Raw genomic sequence first — 26,627 nt, 5'->3', positions numbered from 1 at the left:
CTGCAGCTAAGGAGAATCAAGGCTGTTATTCAAATTAAAATAGACAAAAATTAATAAATATTTTATTCATCTTAAAACAGACTATAGCCTAACTGTAATTAATTTCTTTTGTTCTCCTCCTGTACCCCATTCCCACTTAGCCAACACAGATTTACCTGTGTTTTACCTGTATTTTTTCAAAATGTTGGAAGTGGGAAGACACCGCTGTGACAGAGGCGCGGGGGAGACATTGAAAATAATGATTTTTGATTCTCTCTTTTGGGGGGTATCGTCATATGAGTTTCAATATCTCATGAATTATAAGACAAAATCAAAGGAGATTTTGGTAATATTTTCTTTAAAGATGATTTAAAAAGTTAGTTAAGAATACTGAAAAAAATTCATTTCAAAAGTTTATTCTGCTTTAATTTCCCTTTAAGTATGTTATAAGTATTTTAAACTTACATAAAAGACATTTCAGAGGGAAGTGAAAACGTGTACAGAATTTATGATCAGTCAAAATGAAATTATAGAGAGATCAATAACTTAAGGACATCATTTTGTGTTCTTCATTATACATGTACGAGGGTTGTTCGAAAAGTTCGTGGACAACTGTCATATCTTTTGTATTTGACGTCGTATGCTATCCAAATTTGGTAGAAATATTTTTACAATAAATTAAAATGATACGTATATTATGTATATTACATGCTCATCAACCATTCTAAGTAATTGATAAATTGACGGGAAAAGGGTTTACAAATTACTAATTTTTCCCTACATATTTGTCTTTTCATTACTATTTTTGTGTATACATTATATTCCATAGGCATTTACATAAAATATACATCTTTCTAAAAATGAGAATGCTTGTTTTGTTATTTTAACTAAGTAAGACAGAAGTAAACATAAATAATAAATTCACTGCGGTATCTTCAAATCCCTACGTCGACCTAAATGAAATAGAGAATTAAATAAATGTATACATTTGGTCTCATATCATTTTAGATCTTGCAATACATTATTACCGGTCCATTATATTTATGGTAAGCTTTATCTGTGGTATAAAATCGGCAGTACGGACAAGAACTTAGAATCAACACAAAGGAATCAATTATGTGTATCTCCTCAGGGCCAGCTGTTCAGCTTAATGAATCTATGGATACCATCTTTTAATTCTTCAAACTCAGTGTTGCTGGTCAGTTATATCATACGAAAGTTATTTCTGCTGTATAAAATCGGCAATATATAGGGACAGTAGTTTACAGGCACATGTAGTTATTTTCATTGGTCAAGTTAGCTGCAGAATTTTAGCATTATGGCTTTATATATTTTCATGTCTTTAGCCATATACCAAAGGCAAATATAAAAAAAAAACCAATTATGCTACAGTTGTATAGCCATGGTAAAGTAACAAAAGAAGAGAGAGAGAGAGAGAGAGAGAGAGAGAGAGAGAGAGAGAGAGAGAGAGAGAGATGCAATATTTAATGTTCTATGCATTTACAAAAAATATTAGAATCGACTGCTCAAAAACAAGTTTCATTTCGAGAAAAACTGTATCAATAAAGCTGGCAAAGAGAAAAAAACCCACAAGAGTATCTTACTAACTTACTATCTTGCACGTGTAGTTGAATCTACTGAATTACAAATGGCAGCTAGGGTCTTTTTTAATTATTACTCTAGTAAATATAGATCTTCAATATATATCGACTTTCTCTAAAGATCGGATATCCGAAGTTTTATTTCAGGTCACGGTATTATGGTCGTTGCTTCATAATTCAACAATTAATTGAAGTATCCCTGATGGCGAGTAGCAATAAACTATACATCTCACAAAGAGGCGGAAGTTGCAAAAATCTTGGCAAGTGCAAATAACAATGACAGATTGTCTATGGAGCAGGATCTGATCTTGGTAATCGGAATTAATCGAGGACCGTCCCCACGTAAACGACACTACAAGTTTGTATGTATACACCAATCAATGAGCCATAGCAAGTGAAAACAGAAATTTGAAGCAGTAGCTTATGCAAATTACCAGCTGACTAGAGAGGATGTCACAGCAATTATCTGTATGTAGGAAAGGCGATGAAAAACACATCTAATAAAGACAAGTCAATTAAGGCGAATGACAATGGAAGGACAAAATGTATCAACAGTGCTAAGTCCAAAGAATCATTCAGAATCATCTTCTAACTACCCAGAGTTACACAGGGACATTTTCTTTTGGCAGGTGAGTGCTTCTTAATTAATACCTTACACATAAACGTGTAGCTGCCACACTTTATATACCTATACCTCAAAAGGCAGCGAAACACTTACCAGAACTTCTACACCGCCAGCCTTATGGACATAGGGTATTGCATTCACATCATAAAGTTGGTTAAATGTACTTTTCATATCGAAGTTTCATTTTATTATTATGATTTCCTTACTGAATTATTAACATTGTTCCATATATGACCACAAATAGGTGTATGTCAGCTGTAATTATACATGATTTCTTTTATGAGAAATCATCGTGGTAATGTTGTTCCTGAAGTGGTGACAGTTGACGATTCGAGGCAGCATCACTTCCGATCTCTCAAGTCTTTTGGGTAACAAAAATATTGTCACCTTTATTGTTACGATACAATTGTGTGCTGTAGGGGCCTTGACTTTTTTGTGTGAAATGTAGAGGGAAAAAAATACTTGAACCAAAATTATAGAAATTTAAGTATCGAGAAAAGCAGATAACATTGCAGAAACTGACCTTCTTTGAGCTGCAACCACCTTGTATCATATCAGTGGCTCTTCCCTATTCTCTGCGAGCATTCGCTTATTTTTATTTAAAATGTTAAATATGATTTGGTTTAAAAATGGTTCAAACAAACAAAATCAAAAATCAAAGAAAACATGTTTCCTCAACAATACCAGAGACTTTATAGGTCCCTTACACAAGAACGATTTCTCTTTTCACAACATTACAGTTCAGTATAGCTTTTTAGCAATTTCAATATTCTCTGTGTTAAATTATTGCGGATAACTTATAGAAACCTAATGAAAAATTTGGTATACTTCTACCAAATATGACAGAACTATTAAAAAAATTAGAATGGTGGATTAGGAGACTTGATAAGTGTCTATAAGATTACTTCTTCGTAGATCACGTCTTTAATTCATGATGGTTTTAATTTCTTCCTCTTATTACGGTATGATGGATTTTTGCCCTCCACATCTATCTTTTTATTCAATCTAATTATGCATATTATACTTCAATGAAAAAAATTCATCAAGAGAATGAAAAGCCTTCACATTCATCACAGTTTTAAAGTTTTATCCGATGTTTTGATTTATTCTTTAGCTGCAAAATATTAGCATCTAATTCGACAAATTGAATTACTACAAAAGCATTTTAATATCCGTTTCAGTACAAAAGTTCAATCGAGGGAATATAATAGATTCCTACTAATCAAGCGTTTTAGATAGATTGTCTTTTTTCTAAATTTCCCGTCGAAAACTTCATCATTCGTGATAACCAAGTAATCAAAAGGTACATGGAGACTATTAAACAAAATAGAGTTTGATTTTCTATACCTTCAAAAGAAAACCGTCTTTTGCTTGTTTGAAAAAAGAATTTTTCTCCACACATTTCGATGAAAACAGCTATCATTGATTTTCCATGCTCAAAGAATGGGATTGAATATTTGGAAAAAGCGTATAAAATTAAATGGAAAAAAAAATTAAATTCAACAGCTCCTACATGTAGCCAGCCTCAAAGCATAACATTCATATACTTCATGCAGGGAGTTGAATGCAAAAAAAAGTATCTTTGTTATTAGAATTTGATCATTAACTTTCAGTTATTCCAAATAATCAATGCAAACCCTTGGAAGTCTCTCAAAAGGTTCTCGATAAATGCCATTTATGGACACTGATCTTTTGAGCTTATGGATAAACGATAAATTAGTATCAAAGATTGCAAGGAGGAGAAATAAGACATTTAAAATATTATACTTGTAATAAAATTGAACATATTAAAGAGTCACGCGTTCGTTGCCAATTTGCTCTTTTCGGCTATCAATGACCCTGGAAGAAATCGCCATGCTCCACAGATTCCCTTTTGAGTGGAGATGAGAATATCATTGATGACAGGAAGGCATGTTATCAATGAAATGTTAATACTTCGATAATGATATAACTAAGACATAGAATCAGGATACCATTCCGATTCTTACATCCTGTGCTTGCTTACAAATGACACAAAAGCACTCTGCATTATCTAACGATCTCTGTAATTATTGTCATCAAAATAAATTCCTTACTAGACCTGCATACCAGTTGATTGGATTTTGTAAAGAGTTTATGAATTGACTGAATATTGAGCAGGAGAACTAATTCATGTTTAATTTAAACAATAAGCACTCGTTTTGTTTGTTTAACGTTTAATGTTCGCAATTTTGAATCATAATGAGACGCCACTGCTTGCATTGTGCAGTAGGGAACGGCTTGTGAGCAGCGAGGGAATTTTCATTTCAGCACCTACGGCGATGCTTTACCTCAATTTATATGGCATTATTCGAATTATCGTCGTAGAATTTGAACCCACATCAAAAGGATCAACTTCTGAAACTTTTACTCTACAAGCACACGCTCTAATCAATTTCTTAAACGAAACAAGTTATTGACAAACAAGTTGATGAAGCAAGAATATCGGTAAACTCGTTTAAAGTCATTATTTCTTTTTTTTCGAACGTGGCAAGGGTGTGACCGGTCGGCAGGGGATGCCGACACCTGATCCCACCCCAGATGTTTTGGAGGTCCGTGTTTGTTCTGCTCCTATTTTGTAATGTTTAATGGGCTATTATGCTCGAATACTGTGTGTTTATATTTCCTTATATTTTTTATTGTTAATGCGGGGATAACGCGGGAATAACGGTGGCATTTCGTTGTAATTTTTTTGTTTCATCAACTTGTTTGTCAACAACTTACGTATTACGTTGTAATATTTTTGTTTCATCAACTTGTTTAACAACAATTTACTTCATTTTATAGAAATTTTTCTTGCGTAAAGCGTGCTCTCGGGATATTAACGTCGTATGCAAGTGTCACGGGTATGATGAAGCACAAGAAAGGGAAGTTGACGATGTAAATGTCATGTTATCACGTTTATTATAAAGCTTGGTTGTTAGATATAAACCATTAACGTCTTTTTTAGAAAAATATGCAAATATGAAACAGATGTGTCAGACTCAGATGGGGTCTCATACATCTCATCTCTACTATATGCATTGATGATTGAAAACAGGGACACATGCGTGCGTTCAATTGCCTTTATATTGTATGTCATGTACTAGTAATCAAGAGATAAGTATCAGAAGATTTTGTTCAACGTAAACGTAATTTTTTTTTTTATAAAAAGTCTTAACAATTTAATTTTGCTTCCTGTTCCTTCCGCTAATCTAACTGATGCTTATGTGCATGTGTTTATGCATAAAAAATTCAAAATATTTCATTCATTCATCATGACTTCTTTGAACTAAGTTATCTAATTAAAAAGTAAAAGGTATATGTAGCTCCGAAAAACGAATGACAATATCGATATCATGACTCAACTATCAGACTGGTACTATGAATTATGCAAAAGAAATTATTTTTATATGCTAGCAATGAGAATTTCATATTCAGAAACTGTTTAATCGATCTACTTGGCCCGTGGTATATGTTCATACAATATTATCCATTTTATTTACAAATTATAAATTCAAATATACTTGTTTGCTCAGAAGATACCGTAGAATTCAAAATCTTTATTGGAATAAAGAATTCATTTTAAATTGGAGCATATTATAAAGTAGGGGACTCAACTGAGCTTTGTGTCTAATGTTTCATTTGCTGCGTTTGTAACATTTTCTTTTGAAGTAATTTGGGATGAAATTTAATAAAATCTACCAGAATTGACTAAATCCTTGGTATTTGACCTTGAGGATAGAGTGTAGTCAAAACTGCCATCTCCAGGTACAAAGGCACAAAGAATTTTTTTTTTAATTTTTAATTCATGTCTGGAATTCTTGCATTGTGACTTCATGTAGTATTTTTAGAGGTGTAAATGTATGATTTGACTTCCACAAAGCTGACATTTATCTTCTGTGTTCTGAGCAAACAAAATGACAAAGAGAGTTCATGAATCCAGATAAGTATAAGTCAGCTACTGGTAAGGCATACTATGTCTAAAAAGAAATTAAGATCAGATCTTATTTTACATTCTTCAAACCTTTTCAAAAATTAATATACGTAAAGCACTGCCAGCTGGCTAGCGGTGGTATCTGAACTTTTCATGGAATCCACACTTATTAAGGAAAGGAATGCGATTCATTTAATAGAATCTGCTCAAAACAATATAAAGTCCTGGAGCCACTCCTCTTTTTTATTTCGTTTTTAATAAAGTTTTTGTACGAGATCATCAAAATTTGAAAATAATTTACGGAAGTAGTTTTAAAAAATTCAAAAGGTATTATAATGTCCACGTGGAAAAAGGAATGCGTACTCATAAAGTATTGGGGTGGGTGGTTATGAGTTATGTCTTAGGTCATTTTATCGTTATAAAAATTGATCCAGGAGGTAAAACTTTATGTAAAGTATTTAATTTACCAATATTTTTTCAAGATTGCTTCAATATTTCCGTCAATAAAGTTAGCATAAACGTATCATAATAAAAAATGCAAGTTTCTATTTGAAAATTAGGTAAATAGGTAGTTGAGGACCCTCTTTATCATTATGAAAATAAAATCTGGCAGGAAAAACTTTATGTATTAGTATCATTTTCGTACTGTATTTGAAAATTGGGTGAATAGGCGGTCTATGGTCCTCTTAATTAAAAAAAGGAATAAAAAGCGATTCTGTGTGTGGTCTGTGATGTGGTTGAATGAATCAATTTCGTTATAAAAATATAATCCGACAGGTAAAAAAAAATATGAATTAAAGTAGTGGTATAAATAAATAGACAGTGCATAAGTTCACTTTGACATTTGTGTATTTAACTATAAATTCATCATTTTATATGCATTGAATTTTGTTTCGTATTTCAGAACATCGTTTATTAAAAGATAATACAATTTTAGCTAGGTCTTAACAATGAATCGAAGTGGATATTCTCTATCCTGCTGCCTTGTTTAAATTTACAAGAGTCGGTAAACACCTTTAATCAGTCCATACGACTTAATTACGTTGTTGCTGCCTTCGATTTCAGCTTGAAGACATTTTCTGAAAGGAATTGTGTACTTTTAATGATTTCTTTTTTCCCCTTAATTTAACTGTCTGATCACTCAAAGACTGTAAAGTTTGCAAATAGCAAATTTCTAATGGCGGTTTTTGCTTGTTTGGGGCACTTGAGAATCTCTTGTCTTGTAGATATTCCTATAATTAACTAATTAGGTATGCATGATACGGATCTATGAGGATTCTTTAATGTTTCCTTATTAATTTTACAAAGACTCAGATCGAGTACTCGAATTACTTATTCAAAACAACGCTATTGGAAGAAAAATACACTGTACTTTTTTTTAGGTCTGTGTTTGCCCTGCTCCAAATTTATATTGTTTAATGGACTTTTGAGCTTGAATACTGTTCGTTATCTTCATATATACTGTATTTCATATTTTATATGTGAATTTGATATACGTGTGTTTGATATAAAGACGTTACTGAAACCAATCGCCACATACGTTTAGTAATAAAGGTTCTCGAAAGGAAAATAGAGCTTACAGTATTTGGAGAATGACAACATATTTTTAATAAATGTATTCGTGTGAACAAAAAGGTGCACTATATTTTTAGCAATCTATTACAAAAAATAAAATTTTGTTGTTTAAAGAGTGTACTTCCATCTAAAAGTGACAATATTAGTCTTCAGTATCAAATTCAACATGTTAATATGCATGGGTTCTAAACGGTTTTTTTTTTGTTTTTTTTTTTGAAATTGAAAATTAATAAGACAGAACAGTGACATTCTTATCATCCACTTTTTTCATTCTTACATAATTTACTTAAAACATTACTTTATATATTCATTTCCTCATATTATACATGTACATACTAGTATTATTATATATACTTTATATATAAAAAAAAATAATCCTTCATCTTTTGTATATTACGCTCTAGTGTGAAGACTTAATCCCTGTTCTAGGCTGTTTCCCCCTTACCAAATTAAAGTTCATTTGATAAAAAAGACCGTAAGAAATAGAAAAGAGATTTATTGAAATTTTTAGCTATTGCATGCACAACTAGATTTCGTGATTTATCAATACTTTGAGGTTCATTAAAATTATTGATGGATTTAGAATAAGATGCTTTTCACTGAAACTGAATCATGAATTGTCGTCAATTGAAAAAAAAAACAATATAATTTTAATACATGAATATGTATGACATCTGGATAAAGTGGTTTTGTTAATGAGATTGTACGCAAACTTGATCTATTTTTAGTAAACTAAATGCATCAGTATTAAAAAAAAACTAATAAAGCGGAGGCGCTTATGAATGAGGCAGCGCAACCTTTCCATTACTAAGGACCTTAGTATGCTGATTTTTGAAAATGACTCTTATTTGATAGAGTGTTAAAATCGGATTTTGTGCTGATGCCACCTGTGATCAACCTGAAGCATAAAGTTTACTTCCTACAAAATAACAAGGCTATACATCCAGGGATCTACCATGATATCTTTTTTTGTTTGGCTTCTGGAAAATGTTTCCTAATTGCAATGCTATCTCTCTCTTTCTCTCTTTTCTGTCTCTTTTCTTGCAAGAGGCTTAAAAATTGTATAATCTGCTCTTTTCCTGCAGCACGCATTAATCAATTAAACGGCGAGGCTTCCTACCAAACTCATGTTTTTAAAAGAAATAAATCATTTTTAATTAGTTTGCAGGAAAACCTTTTAACAGAAAATAAGATGAATAAGCTCCAAAATGAATGACAGTTTTGCACGGATCTCTCTTCATTTCGTGCTTCGATATTAGACATTCGATTTATGAAACTAATATTCTTAATAGAAGATGTTATTAATAGATGATATTTTTTTTTAAATTTGTACTTGAGTGTTAACAATAATGCTATTAAAACTTCATTCTAACGACTGTCGTTCATGACTCTGGTATAAAATTAACCATGTTCATTAAAATTGTGTATGATATTCATTCAGCTTAGGAAACTATTTTGTTTATTCCATTTGTAAATACAAATAAAATTTTGTTCCTAAAAACCCACATAATAAGAAATTATAAAGTATTATGGGTTTATCAAGCCATGTCAACTTTTGCGGAAGAATAGAACTAGAACTTACTATTATTTTCAAACAGCTTTTCTTTCTCATGGATGTTCTGAAGTAAAGAAATGATGTATTGATATAGTATACACAAGGAGTTTTCAAAAAGTTTACTAGCGCCATAAAATTTAAACCGCTATCAATTTAATTAAATTTAATCAATATTTTATTATGTAAAGTCAGATTACATAATTAGATTAGACTTCAGGCATGGCTTATATAAGTCCTCTCCAAGTCTAAAACCGCTTTAGATACACTGTACTTAAATGAAATTTAAAAAATCTAGTTAGCATCATCTTTTTATCTATGGAATAAACTGCAATTCTTAAGTTTCATTTTGTTATGAATTATTGTTTGTGTAAGAAATCGTATATTCAGGCGCCGCAACCTCAAATTGACTTTTTTTCTCAATCTGAGTGTAAGTAAGAAAAACTTTTGAAATGAGCATTTAACATCCAAAAATGCAGTTAATTCAGGCATTTGATGGGACACAATTATTTCACAAAATGTACAATTTTACCTCATTCTGTAAATTCTGTGTAATCGTTTATTTCATAAGAAGTGTCTTAAAAAAAATAAGGACTTGAAAATGACCTCAAAATGAGAAGGGTTTATTTTTTCTAAAATTCTCTAAAGTTTGGCCCCTGAAAGTTTGATGTATTACATGTAGTTGGTACATTTAACATATCGCTCGGAAATGTTTAAATTGGCTACAGAGAAATGGATTTGTTTTGAAATGAAATAAAAATCAGAGAGATGCAGAGTTAATGTCGATTTGTAGTCAAGGTGTGAAAAGTCAATCAAGTGAAGTTGATTATGTGTACCCGGGGTATTAGATATTAAACCCCAACAAAATAAAAATATGATGGCATAATCAAGCGAGGATCTTTCCCTTTGTATATTTCGTTTACAATTTTATATGCATTGAAATCATGTTCATGATATTGTAATGTCATATAAATAAGACAGATTTTAGTTTCTACTTTACTCCAGAGAATCTTATCAAGATAAGTGTTTTAAGAGAGAGGGAGCAGGAATTGAGAAATAATGATGTTAATTGTCGGCCTTCATCAAACTAAATGACGACAGTGCCGGGTGGTCTGTTACAACGCACTTTGAAAAATTACGCACTTTGAAAAATTTTTTCGAAGTGCGTTAAATTTGGGACCAAATCAGCGCACTTTGAAAAAATAAAATTTCTTTTCAAAGTGCGTTAATATCGACCATATTAACGCACTTTGAAAAAATACGTATGGCTTGGTCAATATCCTTACAAATCTTGGGTATGATAAATAATTGAACCTGTTTGATAACTCTTTGGTGATGAGGTCACTTTAGAATGTGAAAATGAGCGATTTTTATTTCTCCATACTTTGAAAATTCTATCTCTCTTAAATGTTTTAAAGAAATTTGCAAAAGAAATAGAAAGTATCGTTTCCATCAAATGTTAGATTCATCGAATTGAATACTCAGATGTCTCAATTAGGAAACTCTGATTAAGAAAACTGTGAATAGTATTCATGAGATGTACTTTGAAAGTTATCTCTCTTATCAGGGAGTCGGTAGTCGGTACCTTAAGTTTTGCAGTTTCCATGCATTTTATATTTAAACTAAAATTTATTGAAAGTTTTCAACGTCATACCAGTAATGCAGATACATATACATGTATTTGGGTGTAGCATAAGCATGAAGCCCGACGATACCGGGAGGGGGTGGGTTCTTAGGAACTCAAATGTTTTGCAAAGATATATAGGCATTGAAAATCGGAACTTGCCTTTGAAGGGGGTGTCCACTTTCAGTTTGCTACCGACGACTTTGTACAATGTATTAAAAAAAAAAAGAGTTGGGCTGAGAGACCTTCGACTCGCCTTCTCCTTGTTCTCAATGAGATTAAATGAATACATGTAAATTAAAATGTTTTTCAAAAGATATAATTAATAAAAAGTTGATTCTCTCATTTACGAAAATCTATGTATAGAGTTTTTTTTGTTTTATACATATTTTTTTCAAAGTGCGTTATATGTCCCAAGGTAAAAAATGTTTATGTACACTCTTAACGCACTTTGAAATATTTTTTCAAAGTGCGTTGAGTGTGTCCCAAATTTAACGCACTTTGAAATTTTTTTTTCAAAGTGCGTTGATTTAGTCCCAATTTTAACGCAATTTGAAAAAAAATTTCGAAGTGCGTAATTTTTTCAAAGTGCGTTGCCACAGTTGTCATATAATGTCTTTTATTTTATTTTGTAATACGAGGTTGTTCGAAAAGTTTGTGGACTAGCGCCATAAAATTAAAACCGCTTAAGATACATCAATTATTTTCTCAACGTTAAATTAGCATAATCTTTTTTCATTAATTTAGTAAACTATGCATCGTTAGTTTAATCTTTTGATAAATCATTGATGTTTTTAAAAGCAATGGTATGTCCATACGGCGCAACCTCGAAGATAACGCTTTTCTTCCTAAGTGTGACTGAGAAAAAAAAACTTTTTTATATGAGCATTTGTCCTCGAAAAATCCCGTTCATTCAATCATGTAGTATGACACAATTATACGGTAAATTTGTTTCTGTAAATTTTTTGAAATTTTATATTAAATTTTATATGAAATATCCAAACAATAAAGGGGTTGTAATGACGTGAGAAAGGGGGTGGGTTTCTTTTTTCCAATTTTCTATAAGTTTCATCCCTTGAAAAAATGGCATAGATCTTGGAAATATTTAAAGGAGCTACTGAGAAGTAAAATGCATTCAGAGTACTTGTTTTTAAATGTCAAAAAAGATTAGAAAGATAAGAAATGTAAAGTTAATGTCGATTTGCAGAAAGGATGTCAAAGTTTGTCACGTTGAAAAGTGACGTTGATCATGTGTGATAGATGTTGAAGTCCGACAAGCAAATATGCTGTTTTAATCAAGTGATGATCTTTCACTTTGTATAGATATATTTACTATAAATTATATGCATTGAAATCAGTTGTTCATGACATTGTACAATCAAATAAACAAGATCGGTTTAATTTTTTTTTTTAACTTCAAGGAATCTCTTCGAAATAAGTGTATGAGGTAGAAAATGCGGACCTCGAGAAACAATGACGTCATGAAACTAAATCGCGACAGCCGGTTATCATATTAATATTTTGTCTTTTTAATTTTAGGATAATTTGATAAATATTCAAGTTATCAGGCTAGAATTTTCAATATTTATTTAAATTTTGTTGTTTAATATTCCTTAAGAATTTCATAAGCATAGACTACATAGTATTAATTTTATCGCATCAATCTTCAAACTTTTCGAACAGCCCTCTCAATTTGGAAATTTATCAACGTATCAAGCTCAAATTTTCAGCACTTCTTAAACTTTTGTTGTCTACTTTTCCTTTTAAATTTTAGAAACACACTAGACTACATAGTATAAATTTTAGTCCACTAATTTTTGACAAGTTGCTGTCCTTTAAAAAAGGACTGCAATACGTGGACCATATGCATGTTTTTCTAACTGAAATTCAATTAAGAAAAAGTCTAGGTGTAGGGAATATCCATGTTGGTTTGTTCACATTTTCTACAATGATCTACCTACATATGACTGATTGTAGTCTCAAAGCAAAATTGTTAAATTTTTATCTCTGATTAGCGGCCTTCAGTTTTGTCAGTTTAACAATCGGGCTACATGTGTATTTTGAGACGTGTAACCCATACTGGCTGGGACTTGACACCTGTCCTGGATTTATACGGAAGAAATCTATCACGGGAAAAATATAGATCTGATGGTTCACGAGTAGCACAGCTCTGTAGTACGCAGATTTTTTTTGTCGAAGCCCCCCCCCCATTAAAAACCGTTACTACAGACCTCTATCAAACGATATTCAGATTGCTGGAATATTAAATTATGTTGCGAGCCTTGATGCACAAAACTAATGCCGGTGAAAACTTGTTCTATCTTTTAAAAGCTAGAACTAGTCGTTGAATGACGTTTTTCATTCAAGTTTTTAAGTTCATGTACATGTATCTACATACTGCAAGTTCTTCCTACCGGGTACTTTTTAACTGCTTGTACCATAGAATCAATGTTTAGTTTGTATATAAAAGTATATGTAAAATAGAGAAAATCGGATGAATATGTAAATGCGATATGCAGATTTAAAAGCGCGATTTGCCAATGAATGGCATATTTTAATTCGAATAGGGCGAATTATTCTACGGGCAAGTTACCTAAGGTGCGAACTCTCAAGCATTCTCGGGCATGCGTAGCCTGTCGTTTGCCCATGGCATCCGGTTTAACCTCGCTTATATATTTACTGCGTGGACCTCAGGGTCCACGCAATAACCCCTCGTATATTTTAGTAGATCAAGAAGAACATGACATTCAAGTGAGCGTGTCATGATTCGATATCATTTTTGTAGGTATATACAATGTAAAGGTGAAGATTAAGAATTGTGCCTGGTCTAAGAAAAATATTAAACAAAGAAAATATGTGAAGAGCTAAGGCATAATCAACGGATCCCTGAAAATTCCAGAGATGTGATCAGTTAGATAGGAGGAGCATCCCCTGTTGAGCAAGCTCATCCGCTGTCATCCCTAAGTGTTGATCTGGTAGTCAAATTCAGTATACAAAGAATTCACAATTGTTATGAAGCGAGTCAGCTAAAAACAACCCAGTGATAGGTTATAATTTCGCTAACAAGGTCATTATAGTGATCACAGAATTAACAAATTGCCGACTTTAAACCAGGTGTTGGAATCCCTGTAACACCAACTTATTAGTGAGTAGAATGCATTGTGATAAAAAAACTGATTGTACTCAGAGCAAGCTCTTGAGTAACGAATAAGTTGGGAGATATGAACACCATAAGCACGTGATAGTGGAATATTACTACATAAATAAGGACAGTTGACGACGGAAAAGTTAACATCGTCTTGTTTTTATACAATTGAGTTGAACGTTTTTTTTTTTTTACCTGCAGCCAATAAAACATTAAAATACGAAAACATGTGACGTAACAGATTTCATGGTATCTTTTTTCACTGAGATATCGAATTTGCCAATATATGGGCTTGCATGTGCTTATATCTATTGGTAGTTATTGTTTATTATATGTACGTTTCCTGTCCTCAATAGATTAAAGTTATACATACTATATTTGTATGTACCAATTAACCAATGTTTAAGGTCTGAATCTGTGGGAGGTAAAACCAACACATTTGAAACATCTTGCCTCTCCTAAAGACAAAAAGCAAACTTTTTAGCAATGCAGTTCTGATAAATTTTTTCCGTTCAAACAATAATACTGGGGGATTCGTTTGTTCTCCATGAAATATTCCCAGAGGTTGTTTTCGTTGCAATACAAAATACATTAATTTTAAACAGATCATTTATACTGCAGCTGAATTGTATCCAACCATTCTTGGAAAAACTATTTAATATAGAAAATACCAAATTGCACCAATATAAATATTTTACTCTGCAAAATCTATAATTATATTTGCCTGTAGAGGAGCATTTTGTTTTTCGATATGAGCTGTTGTTAATTTTACATGAACACTTATTATGTATTCTTTTTTTTTTTTTTTTTTTTTTTTTTTTTTTTTTTTTAATCTTTACTCTATTTCTTGTAAACCTTTACCCGTTCAAGAAGCTTTTACCCTCCAAAGAAAATAAAATGAACTTCACTATATAAATTGAGACCTTTTCCATGTTAAAATTTTATATCCTTCAAAGTTGCAGCATCAAGGTATTTCTGTAGGCAAGTATTATGAAGCATATAAACACTTGCATTAAATTTGTTTCAATATCTTGGTATTTCATTTAGATATTAAATATAAAAACAAAATGTGACGCTTAAATGCATAAATATATATTTTCATATATAAGGAAAGTCATTTATCGGTATTGTCATCTTTTTTATGTCATGTGCCGTTCAAAGTGGCCGTTAGCTTTGTAATATCATCAGTTTTACACAGAGATGGCAAAGTACCTTGCTTGACTGGAATGAGCTTTCGGCCATAATAAATAAATTGCTAGATTCTCATCCAAATTTTTTTAAAAATCGAGGCGGGCGGGCGGCTTTTATTTTATATTTTTTCAATTTTGCAGATTTTTTATTGACCTGGTCAATCGGTGTAATTTTATCTACAATACCCGAATAAAAGTCATAGGGCGAATTTGTTTCTCGAAATCTGGGTTTAGTTTTGAACCAGTTTTGTAAACTGTTCATTTGTTCCACAAACTGGTTTTAAACTAGTTTAAACCCAGAACCGGATTTTCATTTGTTTTGGCTGTAACTGAAACCAGTTCGTTAAACCAACCAAACCACCTCCGATGGTGGTTTAGTCGGTTTACGAAAGAGCAAGAAGTATTCCAATATGGCGGTGATGAAAGATGGTGACTATTCTAATAAAGAAAAAAGTTATAAATAATTGTTTTTTCGAGGACAAACAACTCTTTTGACTAAAATGCCACATTCTGATATTTGATGTTTTATATATAACAATGATATCAGGCTTCAGAGAATAGATAAATGCTGCATATTGAAAATAATGGTGTTTGTTCAATAATAATGAACAGAATATGTTAAATTTTCCTTTTCAAAAATATGTTTTGAATCATTTGGACAAACTTCAGTATTTATGGTAAATTGTAGAACATACTGTAAAGACAGCTTAAATACTGGAAGTCTAAAGAGAATTATTTATACCCGAGTGTTTATCTTTCCATGTGTAAAAAATGTGGAAATTGTTCATTTGATTAATCTTTAAGGCATTAAAAATATAAAAAATATTGTACTTTAAATATAAGTAAGATAATCAAAAAATAAAAATACGTTATAATTTCTTGGATTCTTTTATTAAGAAAAAGATTTTAACAAATTTATTTGCATGTGTAATTTGGTTAATACATGTATGTTGTTCTGCATCTTTTTGATGCCATCTTGTATAAACTATTCATTTGTTTTACCGAGGTAAACCGGATTGAAATTTAAACCAGTTTGAAAAACTAGTTTAAAACCTTAAACCAAAACCCAAACAAGTATATGTGCAACAAATTCACCCATAGTAAAGGTTCAATTATCTCTTACTTCACATCTTCACCAATTTTTTCAACCAATGACACCCTTGTTTAAAATATATACGCATGTATTACAGCACTTACCATCTTTTCAGCTGTCAAAATCATGTCGACTTTCGCGGGATTTAAAACGAAAGTAGAATGGTAGATGAATACAGATCCCGATCAGAATTAAGACGAAGAAAAACAGAAATAAAAAAGTCGAGGCGGGGGTATAAAATCGGGGCGGGCGGGGATGAGAATCTAGGAATATCTTTATTATGGCCTTACAGCTTTATACAGTACATTGTGTTTAGGATGAACCAACGTCCGAATATGGTTACAATTGAGGATGAAGCCGGAGACTTCCAAACTTTTTTTATTACACCCCCCGCTTGAAAAGTGGGGAGGTATATAGTAATCGGTATTTCAGTCCGTCTGTACGTCCGTCCGTCCGTCCATCTGTTACGCTTTTTCTCTTATCCGCAACTCCTCTTATACTACTGAGTGAAATTTAATGAAACTTTCACAGAATCTTTATTACATATTGCCATTGTGCACCTCCTATTTTACTTTTTTATTCGACACATATTTTAGGTTTCCTATAGCAAAACATGGACATTGCCATTATATGTTTACCTATGACGTCACGTATAGAAGCTTCTGGATAACATTCGATAGGACGAGTTATTCCTCTTTACACATTACCGTAAAACAATATATAGCAACACATAGACATTATGGGAGGCGGGGGGTATCATTTAGTGAGCTCATTGCTCACAGTACCTCTAGTTTTATTTTGGAATCTCATGAACTCTACACTAATAACCATAAATGGCAGTTGATGTATCCTGTTCTAAAATGTCACGAGGTCATTTTGGAGGAATACATGAGTGGTTTACAATAGAAAGACTTGACAGTGAGGACTGAAATGATGCATAATTGAAAAAGGGGCTCTAAAGGCGAACTTTGCTTATTAAAGCTTAATGATTGATGGATTGATAAAATACTGACTTGAGGGGGTGGGGTCTGAAATTGAGTTATAATTAGGTATCATGTGGTAAAAATAAGTAGGGGATGTCCTGTATACGAAAAATTACCTGTGGACATGACCAATTACATGCATCTTTTCAGAGTATTTATGTATAGAAGCCAAACACTAAAATTTTACTTTATAAGATTTAATAAAGGCAAACAACTTCAACAAAATACACAAATATACGTATTATGAATTTACTTGCTCGTTGGCAGAATGGGCCATGGCTGCATTAATTAATAAACTGTTATTAGCTGAACCTTTGGATCAGATGTTCAACTAATCAACCTACAGTTGATGACAAAAATGTTAACTGATTCATAAGCTGAAAGTTTCTAGCTGATGATATTCACTCATTAAATGATACCACAGTTCCTATGGCGATACTGGTGCGACTGAAAAACTGCGATACTGGAGCGACTGAATGATCTGTCGGTTCTGTTCGAATGACCATCCACTGATATCTATACTTAATGCAGCCATGACAATGTTGGGAGAAAAACCACACTCTTTTCGCCAAATATCCTGCAAATAAAAGCAAAGACCAGCAGAAAATTGTCCCAAAAAGCAACGGGTTAGAGTGGGTGGGGTTTCAAACCACCATTTGTCAGCTGCTGTGTGGTGTCTCAATCACGTGACTCGATCAAGGGGAGATAATCGATACAACAAAAGCATGCAGTGTTTGACTCTCAGATAAATTGATTTAAGCCATAATAAAATATTCCTAGATTCTCATCCCCGCCCGCCCCGATTTTATACCCCCGCCTCGATTTTTTAAATTTCTGTTTTCTTCGTCTTAATTCTGATCGGGATCGGTATTCATCTACCATTCTACTTTCGTTTTAAATCCCGCGAAAGTAGACATGATTTTGACAGCTGAAAAGATGGTAATTTGCTGTAATACATGCGTATATATTTTAAACAAGGGTCATTGGTTGAAAAAAATTGGTGATGATGTGAAGTAAGAGATAATTGAACCTTTACTATGACTTTTATTCGGGTATTGTAGATAAAATTACACCGATTGACCAGGTCAATAAAAAATCTGCAAAATTGAAAAAATAAAAAATATAAAATAAAAGGCGCCCGCCCGCCTCGATTTTTAAAAAAATTTGGATGAGAATCTAGCAATTTATTTATTATGGCCTATACGTATTATGAATTTACTTGCTCGTTGGCAGAATGGGCCATGGCTGCATTAATTAATAAACTGTTATTAGCTGAACCTTTGGAACAGATGTTCAACTAATCAACCGACAGTTGATGACAAAAATGTTAACTGATTCATAAGCTGAAAGTTTCTAGCTGATGATATTCACTCATTAAATGATACCACAGTTCCTATGGCGATACTGGTGCGACTGAAAAACTGCGATACTGGAGCGACTGAATGATCTGTCGGTTCTGTTCGAATGACCATCCACTGATATCTATACTTAATGCAGCCATGACAATGTTGGGAGAAAAACCACACTCTTTTCGCCAAATATCCTGCAAATAAAAGCAAAGACCAGCAGAAAATTGTCCCAAAAAGCAACGGGTTAGAGTGGGTGGGGTTTCAAACCACCATTTGTCAGCTGCTGTGTGGTGTCTCAATCACGTGACTCGATCAAGGGGAGATAATCGATACAACAAAAGCATGCAGTGTTTGACTCTCAGATAAATTGATTTAAGCCATAATAAAATATTCCTAGATTCTCATCCCCGCCCGCCCCGATTTTATACCCCCGCCTCGATTTTTTAAATTTATGTTTTCTTCGTCTTAATTCTGATCGGGATCGGTATTCATCTACCATTCTACTTTCATTTTAAATCCCGCGAAAGTAGACATGATTTTGACAGCTGAAAAGATGGTAATTTGCTGTAATACATGCGTATATATTTTAAACAAGGGTCATTGGTTGAAAAAAATTGGTGATGATGTGAAGTAAGAGATAATTGAACCTTTACTATGACTTTTATTCGGGTATTGTAGATAAAATTACACCGATTGACCAGGTCAATAAAAAATCTGCAAAATTGAAAAAATAAAAAATATAAAATAAAAGCCGCCCGCCCGCCTCGATTTTTAAAAAAATTTGGATGAGAATCTAGCAATTTATTTATTATGGCCTTAATAAATAACATTAAATCCTATTATCAGAGAAGCCAAACACTAAAATTTTACTTTATAAGATTTAATAAAGGCAAACAACTTCAACAAAATACACAACCAACATTTGTCAGCTGCTGTGTGGTGTCTCAATCACGTGACTCGATCAAAGGGAGATAATCCATACAACAAAAGCATGCAGTGTTTGACTCTCGGATAAACTGATTTAAGAAATAACATTAAATCCTGTTATGTATAGAGTCAGAGTGACTTTTAGCGACGCAATTTTTATTATGACTAGTTATATGATATGAGAATTTTAATTTCATCCAAAAAGTATTTGTCTATGTTATTAAAATCCTAGATTTTGATTTAGCTGTAATACAAATCGTACGCTTGGATACAATTATTTTAAAAAGTGGTTCATTTTGAATAACTTAATTAAAGATGTTAGAGTTTTTGACAATCCGCATTTGATTTACACTATTTCTACAATATGTTGCTTCATAGTATGTCTGAAATTTCTCCTTCACAACAGTTATTTTCTGTGAGAAGTAAAGATAAAGCCTTTGTAGAGCACTTGCTTGACGGGCAATGCATAGTTAATCGTTAGTTTATAAAAGAATCCAGTATAAGTAATTTATTATATAGCTAATAAATAATAAATCTCTAAATAAGTCTCTAATGAAATACTACCAAAAATCTAGAGAATTTTAGCGTTCAATATCTTGACGTTTTATTGAACGCTGACTTTGTATTACGTATATACGAGTATGCCCGAAATATTCCGAATACGAGCGTTCAATATCGAACGCTTCGTTGTAAACAAAAAAAGTCGTCTGGTCAAATTCTGAGAGCTGAATTAACGAAATGAAGTGGCATTTAGGTAAGATGTGTTTATTTTTCACACAAAATGAAATTATTTATTAAAAATTTAGTACGTATTAGAGCCATTAAAACCTAAAGAAGCGAATCATATCGCTCGGTATAGTCATCGGAATGATGCGATATCGAACGCTTACAGGACAGACGTTAATTTGAATACCGATATAAAAAAAACACATTAATTTGCCTTTTTTAAGTTGGAATAATTATTATAAATTATGTGGAAATGTTTTAGCTATATAATAAATGAGTTGTTGAACTTATATTGGTGAATATTGGCACTCGTTGGCTGTTCAAATGCACTCGCAAGCTCGTGCATTTGAACAGCCAACTTGTGCCAATATTCACCAATATAAGTTCAATAACCCTATAGTACGTAGATCGAAACGCACCTGACCGGAATGTTCACAGTAAGTTAAAAAGTAATAAAATGTGAATTTGTATTCCTCATCATTCATTGTCCAGCTTATGCTATAATCCTCGACAACAATAAAAACAGTGTTTGTGTTCTTAACGTTCGTCATATTCAATATCGTAGAATTCAGTATTTTAGAATTCTATTTTCTATGTATTTATGGAATCCTCAACATGTCTTTTACAAAGAAATACGTGTACTGAAATATTTGAAATCTGAAGAATATGCCATTAAAATCATAAAAATGAAGACATTTCTACCCTTAATAGACCAATCACCAGAGACTTTCTTAAAATGACATTTAGGGGGAAGGAATCTCTAATATTAGTATTTTGAGTATCGTTTGAAAATTGCCATATGTTTTTTTCTAAGTTTGAATAAGTTGGTCATTTCGTCCTTATCTTAACGACGTTGGATCCTGATATTTAAAGTCTTAGACTTTTTTGCTCAAGTATATTTTTAGTTTCTACACACATAGCTTAGTTAAAAATCAAATCCAGAAATGGGGGTCAATATGCTTCTTTGGCGCCACAGTACATTTAATATGACGTTTTTGCACTGAAATTTGTGTCTTAATAAAAAAACGACATCTTCGACGTTTTCCCTTCAATATTTTTATCGAATTAAAGCATGGAACAAAATAAACCAAGTTCAAAAAAAGACACTTTAAAATTGTGACGAAGAAAAAGTTTCAAATTGCTATGCATAATTTATTATTTGACCTTTTTGCACTCATGAAAGGTGATTTTTCTGGCATTGAAAATTTAATAAGCAAGAAAATTATTTTAAAGTCTTAAACTTTTGCTGAATTTAAGCAGATAGGTAAAAGTTATCTTAAATATTCAGAAAGAACACCAAAATTGAGGGTATATGACGTAATTTTTTAAATATTACTAAAAAAAGTGTCAATTTTACGTTAAATTTGGCTCAATTTCCCCCCAGATTTTCAGAATGTATTTACTATATTTGTCACACTTCGTTGAAAGAATTCATAAGAAATAATTTCATAGATATTTCGGAACCAGCATAACACATTTCACTGCAAAAAACAGCTTTAAGTGCAACCGGCATTGGAAAATAGGAATCTAAAATGAACAGTCCCGTTATAGTTCAAAAGGGAAAAACTGAGCATTTTCTTCTAAAAAAAAACCTTCCGAATCAAAATATAGTTCCTAGCTTAAATCTACTTGAATGTAATTTAATCGCGGTTTTTTCATTGAATATAGCTCAATTTGCATTGTAGAATTCAGATTTAATGTTACAACTTAAAAATGATAAAGAATTTTATAAATATAGGACAGGACCAAAACCTGCTCAAAAGCTCAGGATCGAACGTCCTTAAACACATCTTTATTCAGCCCTCGAGTATACAGATTGTCGACTAGAATTCTAGACAGAGCTTCCCCCAAGAACAATTTAATATTCAATAAGCTACTGATTGAAAGGAGTTTATGTGTCCACTGCCTCCGAGAATCATTCAGGCTTTCCTTGTTAATACACTGGCGTGACTGTAATTTTGATTTGCTTATAGAAATCAATCATTACACTAATTGACCTGTAACTCATTACACTAATTGACCTGTAAAAGGACATTAATATTTCGAATTGCACATCACTGAAAATGCAAAAAATACTTTTTAAATTGAATAGTAAATCAACTATCATAATATTATTGATTGTTAACTTATAAAAATTATAGACAGAAAATACATAAATATAAACATATACATAATCTGTTCAAGTCGAGAAAGGAATTTAACTCTGTTTTGCTGTGTGGTTCAGCATGACATTTTGGCTGTTTTAAATATACTAGCATGTTTTGCATATATTTTCATATGGAAAACTTTCTTTAATTTCCTGCTAGAAATATATTGCTATGAATTGAAATTCAGACAGGAAAATTGATCTTGTAAATTAAACATTACTTTGAAATTTTCAAACATGTTTTATTATTTAACGAACTTTCTTATTAAATGTACCCTCTTATGGGAGAGCAAATGAGAATTTAGTCTATCGATAGCATATCTGGAGCATCAACACCGAAAGGGATAATGGCTTCAAATCTATCATAAAGTCCTTAATTTTTTCACGTTTAAAGGAAGATTTTCGTTATTCTCCCTGGGCGGCGGGAATATACATAGACTTGTAATTACTACAGAGGAGAAACGTTTGAACATTGTTAAGTTACATGTAGAACGTTTCTTCTCTGTAGGAAATACAAGTCTAGTCTTATAATCGAATATCAAGGTTCTCATTATTCTATGTAGTATATAGAGATGATGAACATTATTAAGCTGGGGGCCCATTCAAACAATACAAATCAGGAGCAGAGAAAACACGAACCCCTTAAACATCAGTATTGGGATCAGGTGCCATTAAGAGAGCATCCTCTTCCGAACAGTCACATCGGCGTGTGCGCCTGTCATGATCGGAAAATAATGGAAAAATCCGTTCACAATTCAGTATGTAAATAATGGCTTAATAATGATCGAGCTTCAAAAAATCTACAAACAATACAAATCATTGAACAAGTAAAAACTGGAGCCCCTGAAATTCTAGAAAAGGGATCAGATGCTTAGGATCTGCTGTGAACCCTTTGTATGAATCATTTTGACAAAGTCATATTCTTCAAACAAAAGGCAAAAGTTAAAACCATTGGTATGATACATTTCAGCAAACACACAACATAATTATAATATATTTGTATTTATATTATTTTATACATTGTCTAAGGATCACTTTTATACTTTTTATATCTTAAGCGCAGGATTGTCAAGACCCTTTTTGGGTTTATTACAAGAGGTCAAAAGCCATTCAAATTTTCAGTTAAACACACGTATCAAAAGAGGTTTGTCACATGCTCTTTTCAAGCTGAAGACGTTAATTATGAATACCTAAGGTTTCTATCTTACTAAACTTTTTTAAACTTGTCTAAAAAGTTTTATTTACACTTTGAAAACTTTAGCTTGCTTGGAATTAAGCTTTACTCACAAGTTGTCCGTGTTGAATAAATCCCTGATTTAGTGATAGAAAAGAGATGAGGTAGTGTCTATTCCTGATTTAGTGATAGAAATTCAGAGATAAGGTAGTGTCTATCCCTGATTTAGTGATAGAAATTCAGAGATAAGGTAGTGTCTATCCCTGATTTAGTGATAGAAATTCAGAGATGAGGTAGTGTCTATCCCTGATTTAGTGATAGAAATTCAGAGATGAGGTAGTGTCTATCCCTGATTTAGTGATAGAAATTCAGAGATAAGGTAGTGTCTCTCCCTGATTCAATGAAAGAAATTCAGAGATAAGGTAGTGTCTATCCTTGATTCAGTGAAAGAAATTCAGAGATGAGGTAGTATCTATCCCTGATTCAGTGAAAGAAATTCAGAGATAATGTAGTGTCTTTCCCTGATTCAATGATAGAAATTTAGAGATAAGGTAGTGTCTATCCCTGATTTAGTGATAGAAATTCAGAGATGAGGTAGTGTCTATACCTGATTCAATGATAGAAATTAAGAGATAAGGTAGTGTCTATCCCTGATTTAGTGATAGTAATTCAGAGATAAGGTAGTTTCTATCCCTGATTTAGTGATAGAAATTCAGAGATGAGGTAGTGTCTTTCCCTGATTTAGTAATAGAAATTCAGAGATGAGGTGGTGTCTATCTCTGATCTAGTGATAGAAATTCAGAGATGAGGTAGTGTCTATCCCTGATTTAGTGAAAGAAATTCAGAGATAAGGTAGTGTCTATCCCTGATTTAGTGATAGAAATTAAGAGATAAGGTGGTGTCTATCTCTGATCTAGTGATAGAAATTCAGAGATGAGGTAGTGTCTATCCCTGATTTAGTAATAGAAATTCAGAGATGAGGTAGTGTCTATCCCTGATTTAGTGATAGAAATTAAGAGATAAGGTAGTGTCTATACCTGATTCAATGATAGAAATTAAGAGATAAGGTAGTATCTATCCCTGATTTAGTGATAGAAATTCAGAGATGAGGTAGTGTCTATCCCTGATTTAGTGATAGAAATTCAGAGATGAGGTGGTGTCTATCTCTGATCTAGTGATAGAAATTAAGAGATAAGGTAGTATCTATCCCTGATTTAGTGATAGAAATTCAGAGATGAGGTAGTGTCTATCCCTGATTTAGTGATAGAAATTCAGAGATGAGGTGGTGTCTATCTCTGATCTAGTGATAGAAATTAAGAGATAAGGTAGTATCTATCCCTGATTTAGTGATAGAAATTCAGAGATGAGGTAGTGTCTATACGTGATTCAATGATAGAAATTAAGAGATAAGGTAGTATCTATCCCTGATTTAGTGATAGAAATTCAGAGATAAGGTAGTGTCTATCCCTGATTTAGTGATAGTAATTCAGAGATAAGGTAGTTTCTATCCCTGATTTAGTGATAGAAATTCAGAGATGAGGTAGTGTCTTTCTCTGATTTAGTAATAGAAATTCAGAGATGAGGTGGTGTCTATCTCTGATCTAGTGATAGAGATGAGGTAGTGTCTATCCCTGATTTAGTGATAGAAATTCAGAGATAAGGTAGTGTCTATCCCTGATTTAGTGGTAAAAATTCAGAGATAATGTAGTGTCTATCCCCGATTTAGTGATAGAAATTCAGCGATAATGTAGTGCGTTTAGCTGTCATACCAAAATCAAGTTGCCCGTAAAAAATCATTACGTAACTGCTTCAAACATTTAATCTAGATTGACAATGTCACCTTCATTTTTTGTGTCAATATCTGATTTGCAATTAACCAAACATCAACCATCCATTAAGGTTTATACATAATTTGGCAAAATTCTTTTCCAGAGTGCCTTTGGTGATATAGGAAATGTCTAATCAATTAGTTTTCCATACGTCAAGAAAATGATTAAACGCATATTAATTAGTAGACGCTGAACTATCTTTCTCTCTTTGTCATTGAAACCGTCTCAGGAAGAAGTGATATAGCCAAATAATTTCTAGGGAAACTTTTAATTATGTCGCCCCGAACGAAGTCGGAGGCAACATATTGCGATTGTACGCATGTTTTTGCTCTCCGTGCTGTTTCTCGGAGATGGCTGGGACAATCTTTCTGAAACATTCGGAATAACTTTCCTCAAAGGACGATCACTGAATGTAGTTTTGTTGTGTGGTCATTCGGTTTCAAAATGGATACCATTGCCATGGAAGCCTGCAAAAAGCGACGAATCTTGTCCGAGAGTGTTCTCTCTGGTCCCTTGAACATTCGTCATTAAACTTTATTATTGATTTAATGATTAGTATCTGTAATTGTGCGATCCGCATTTAAAAATTGCATATTGTCAATAGTTGCCATGAAAACAGGGGAAAAGTGAAAATTCTTTAACCTTGATTTTTAAATCAAAGTACTGAAAGGACTGCTACGAGTTGATGGTTGTTCAAGCTTAGGTAATGGGTATTGTTTTAGTGATGAAAAAATAAAAGTTTTGTCCAGTTCGGGGCGACATACGCTACTGCTTGCAATAGCAGACTTTCTAGTTTTTAGAATCTTTATAATGGATCTTTCTAAACCGTTGAATTTGTGTGGAGGGGGGCGGGTTGAAATTCCTTATAAAATTCCCAAATGTGTTCAATGAGATTAAATTCAGATCCGGGGATTTGGCAGTGCATCATCGCACTGATACCTTTTGGTCAATATCCTTTGGCGTTTAGCACGTACGTGTACCGCTTAAAGAATGATGTAGACTGTTTGAGCTGATATTAGACTGCCACGAGCACCAATTTCTTTTCCTACCTTTGATTTTTTTTTTTTTAATGTTTCTAAATTTATTTCAAGACAATGTAACAATCTTTAACCTGGTTGTGACGAAAAACCTTGGCCTCAGACGAAGATTTAGATCACTTCCAGTTTAGTTAAATT

The 26,627-nt window shown here is 32.5% G+C and overlaps 2 protein-coding genes across 2 annotated transcripts in view; one reads left to right on the top strand and one right to left on the bottom strand.

The window, feature by feature from the left end:
- The window catches only part of LOC134230479 (uncharacterized), a 237,853-nt gene that overhangs the window by 112,117 nt on the left and 99,109 nt on the right, over window positions 1-26,627 (bottom strand). The gene's annotated exons all lie outside the window — the stretch shown is intronic.
- Window positions 1,707-26,627, top strand: part of LOC134230470 (neuropeptide S receptor-like) — a 30,561-nt gene continuing 5,640 nt past the window's right edge. The window contains exon 1 of the mRNA XM_062712297.1: window positions 1,707-2,209. Coding sequence (XP_062568281.1) covers window positions 2,105-2,209 — 105 coding nt within the window. The 5' untranslated portion in view covers window positions 1,707-2,104. The remainder of the gene's footprint in view (window positions 2,210-26,627) is intronic.

Source organism: Saccostrea cucullata, unplaced genomic scaffold (genome assembly GCF_032062105.1).
Source record: "Saccostrea cucullata isolate Sc308-1 unplaced genomic scaffold, CSIRO_AGI_Scuc_v1 ctg51, whole genome shotgun sequence".
Taxonomy (NCBI): domain Eukaryota; kingdom Metazoa; phylum Mollusca; class Bivalvia; order Ostreida; family Ostreidae; genus Saccostrea; species Saccostrea cuccullata.
Note: the sequence above shows the minus strand (reverse complement) of the source record. Positions and strands in the feature narration are given on the sequence as shown.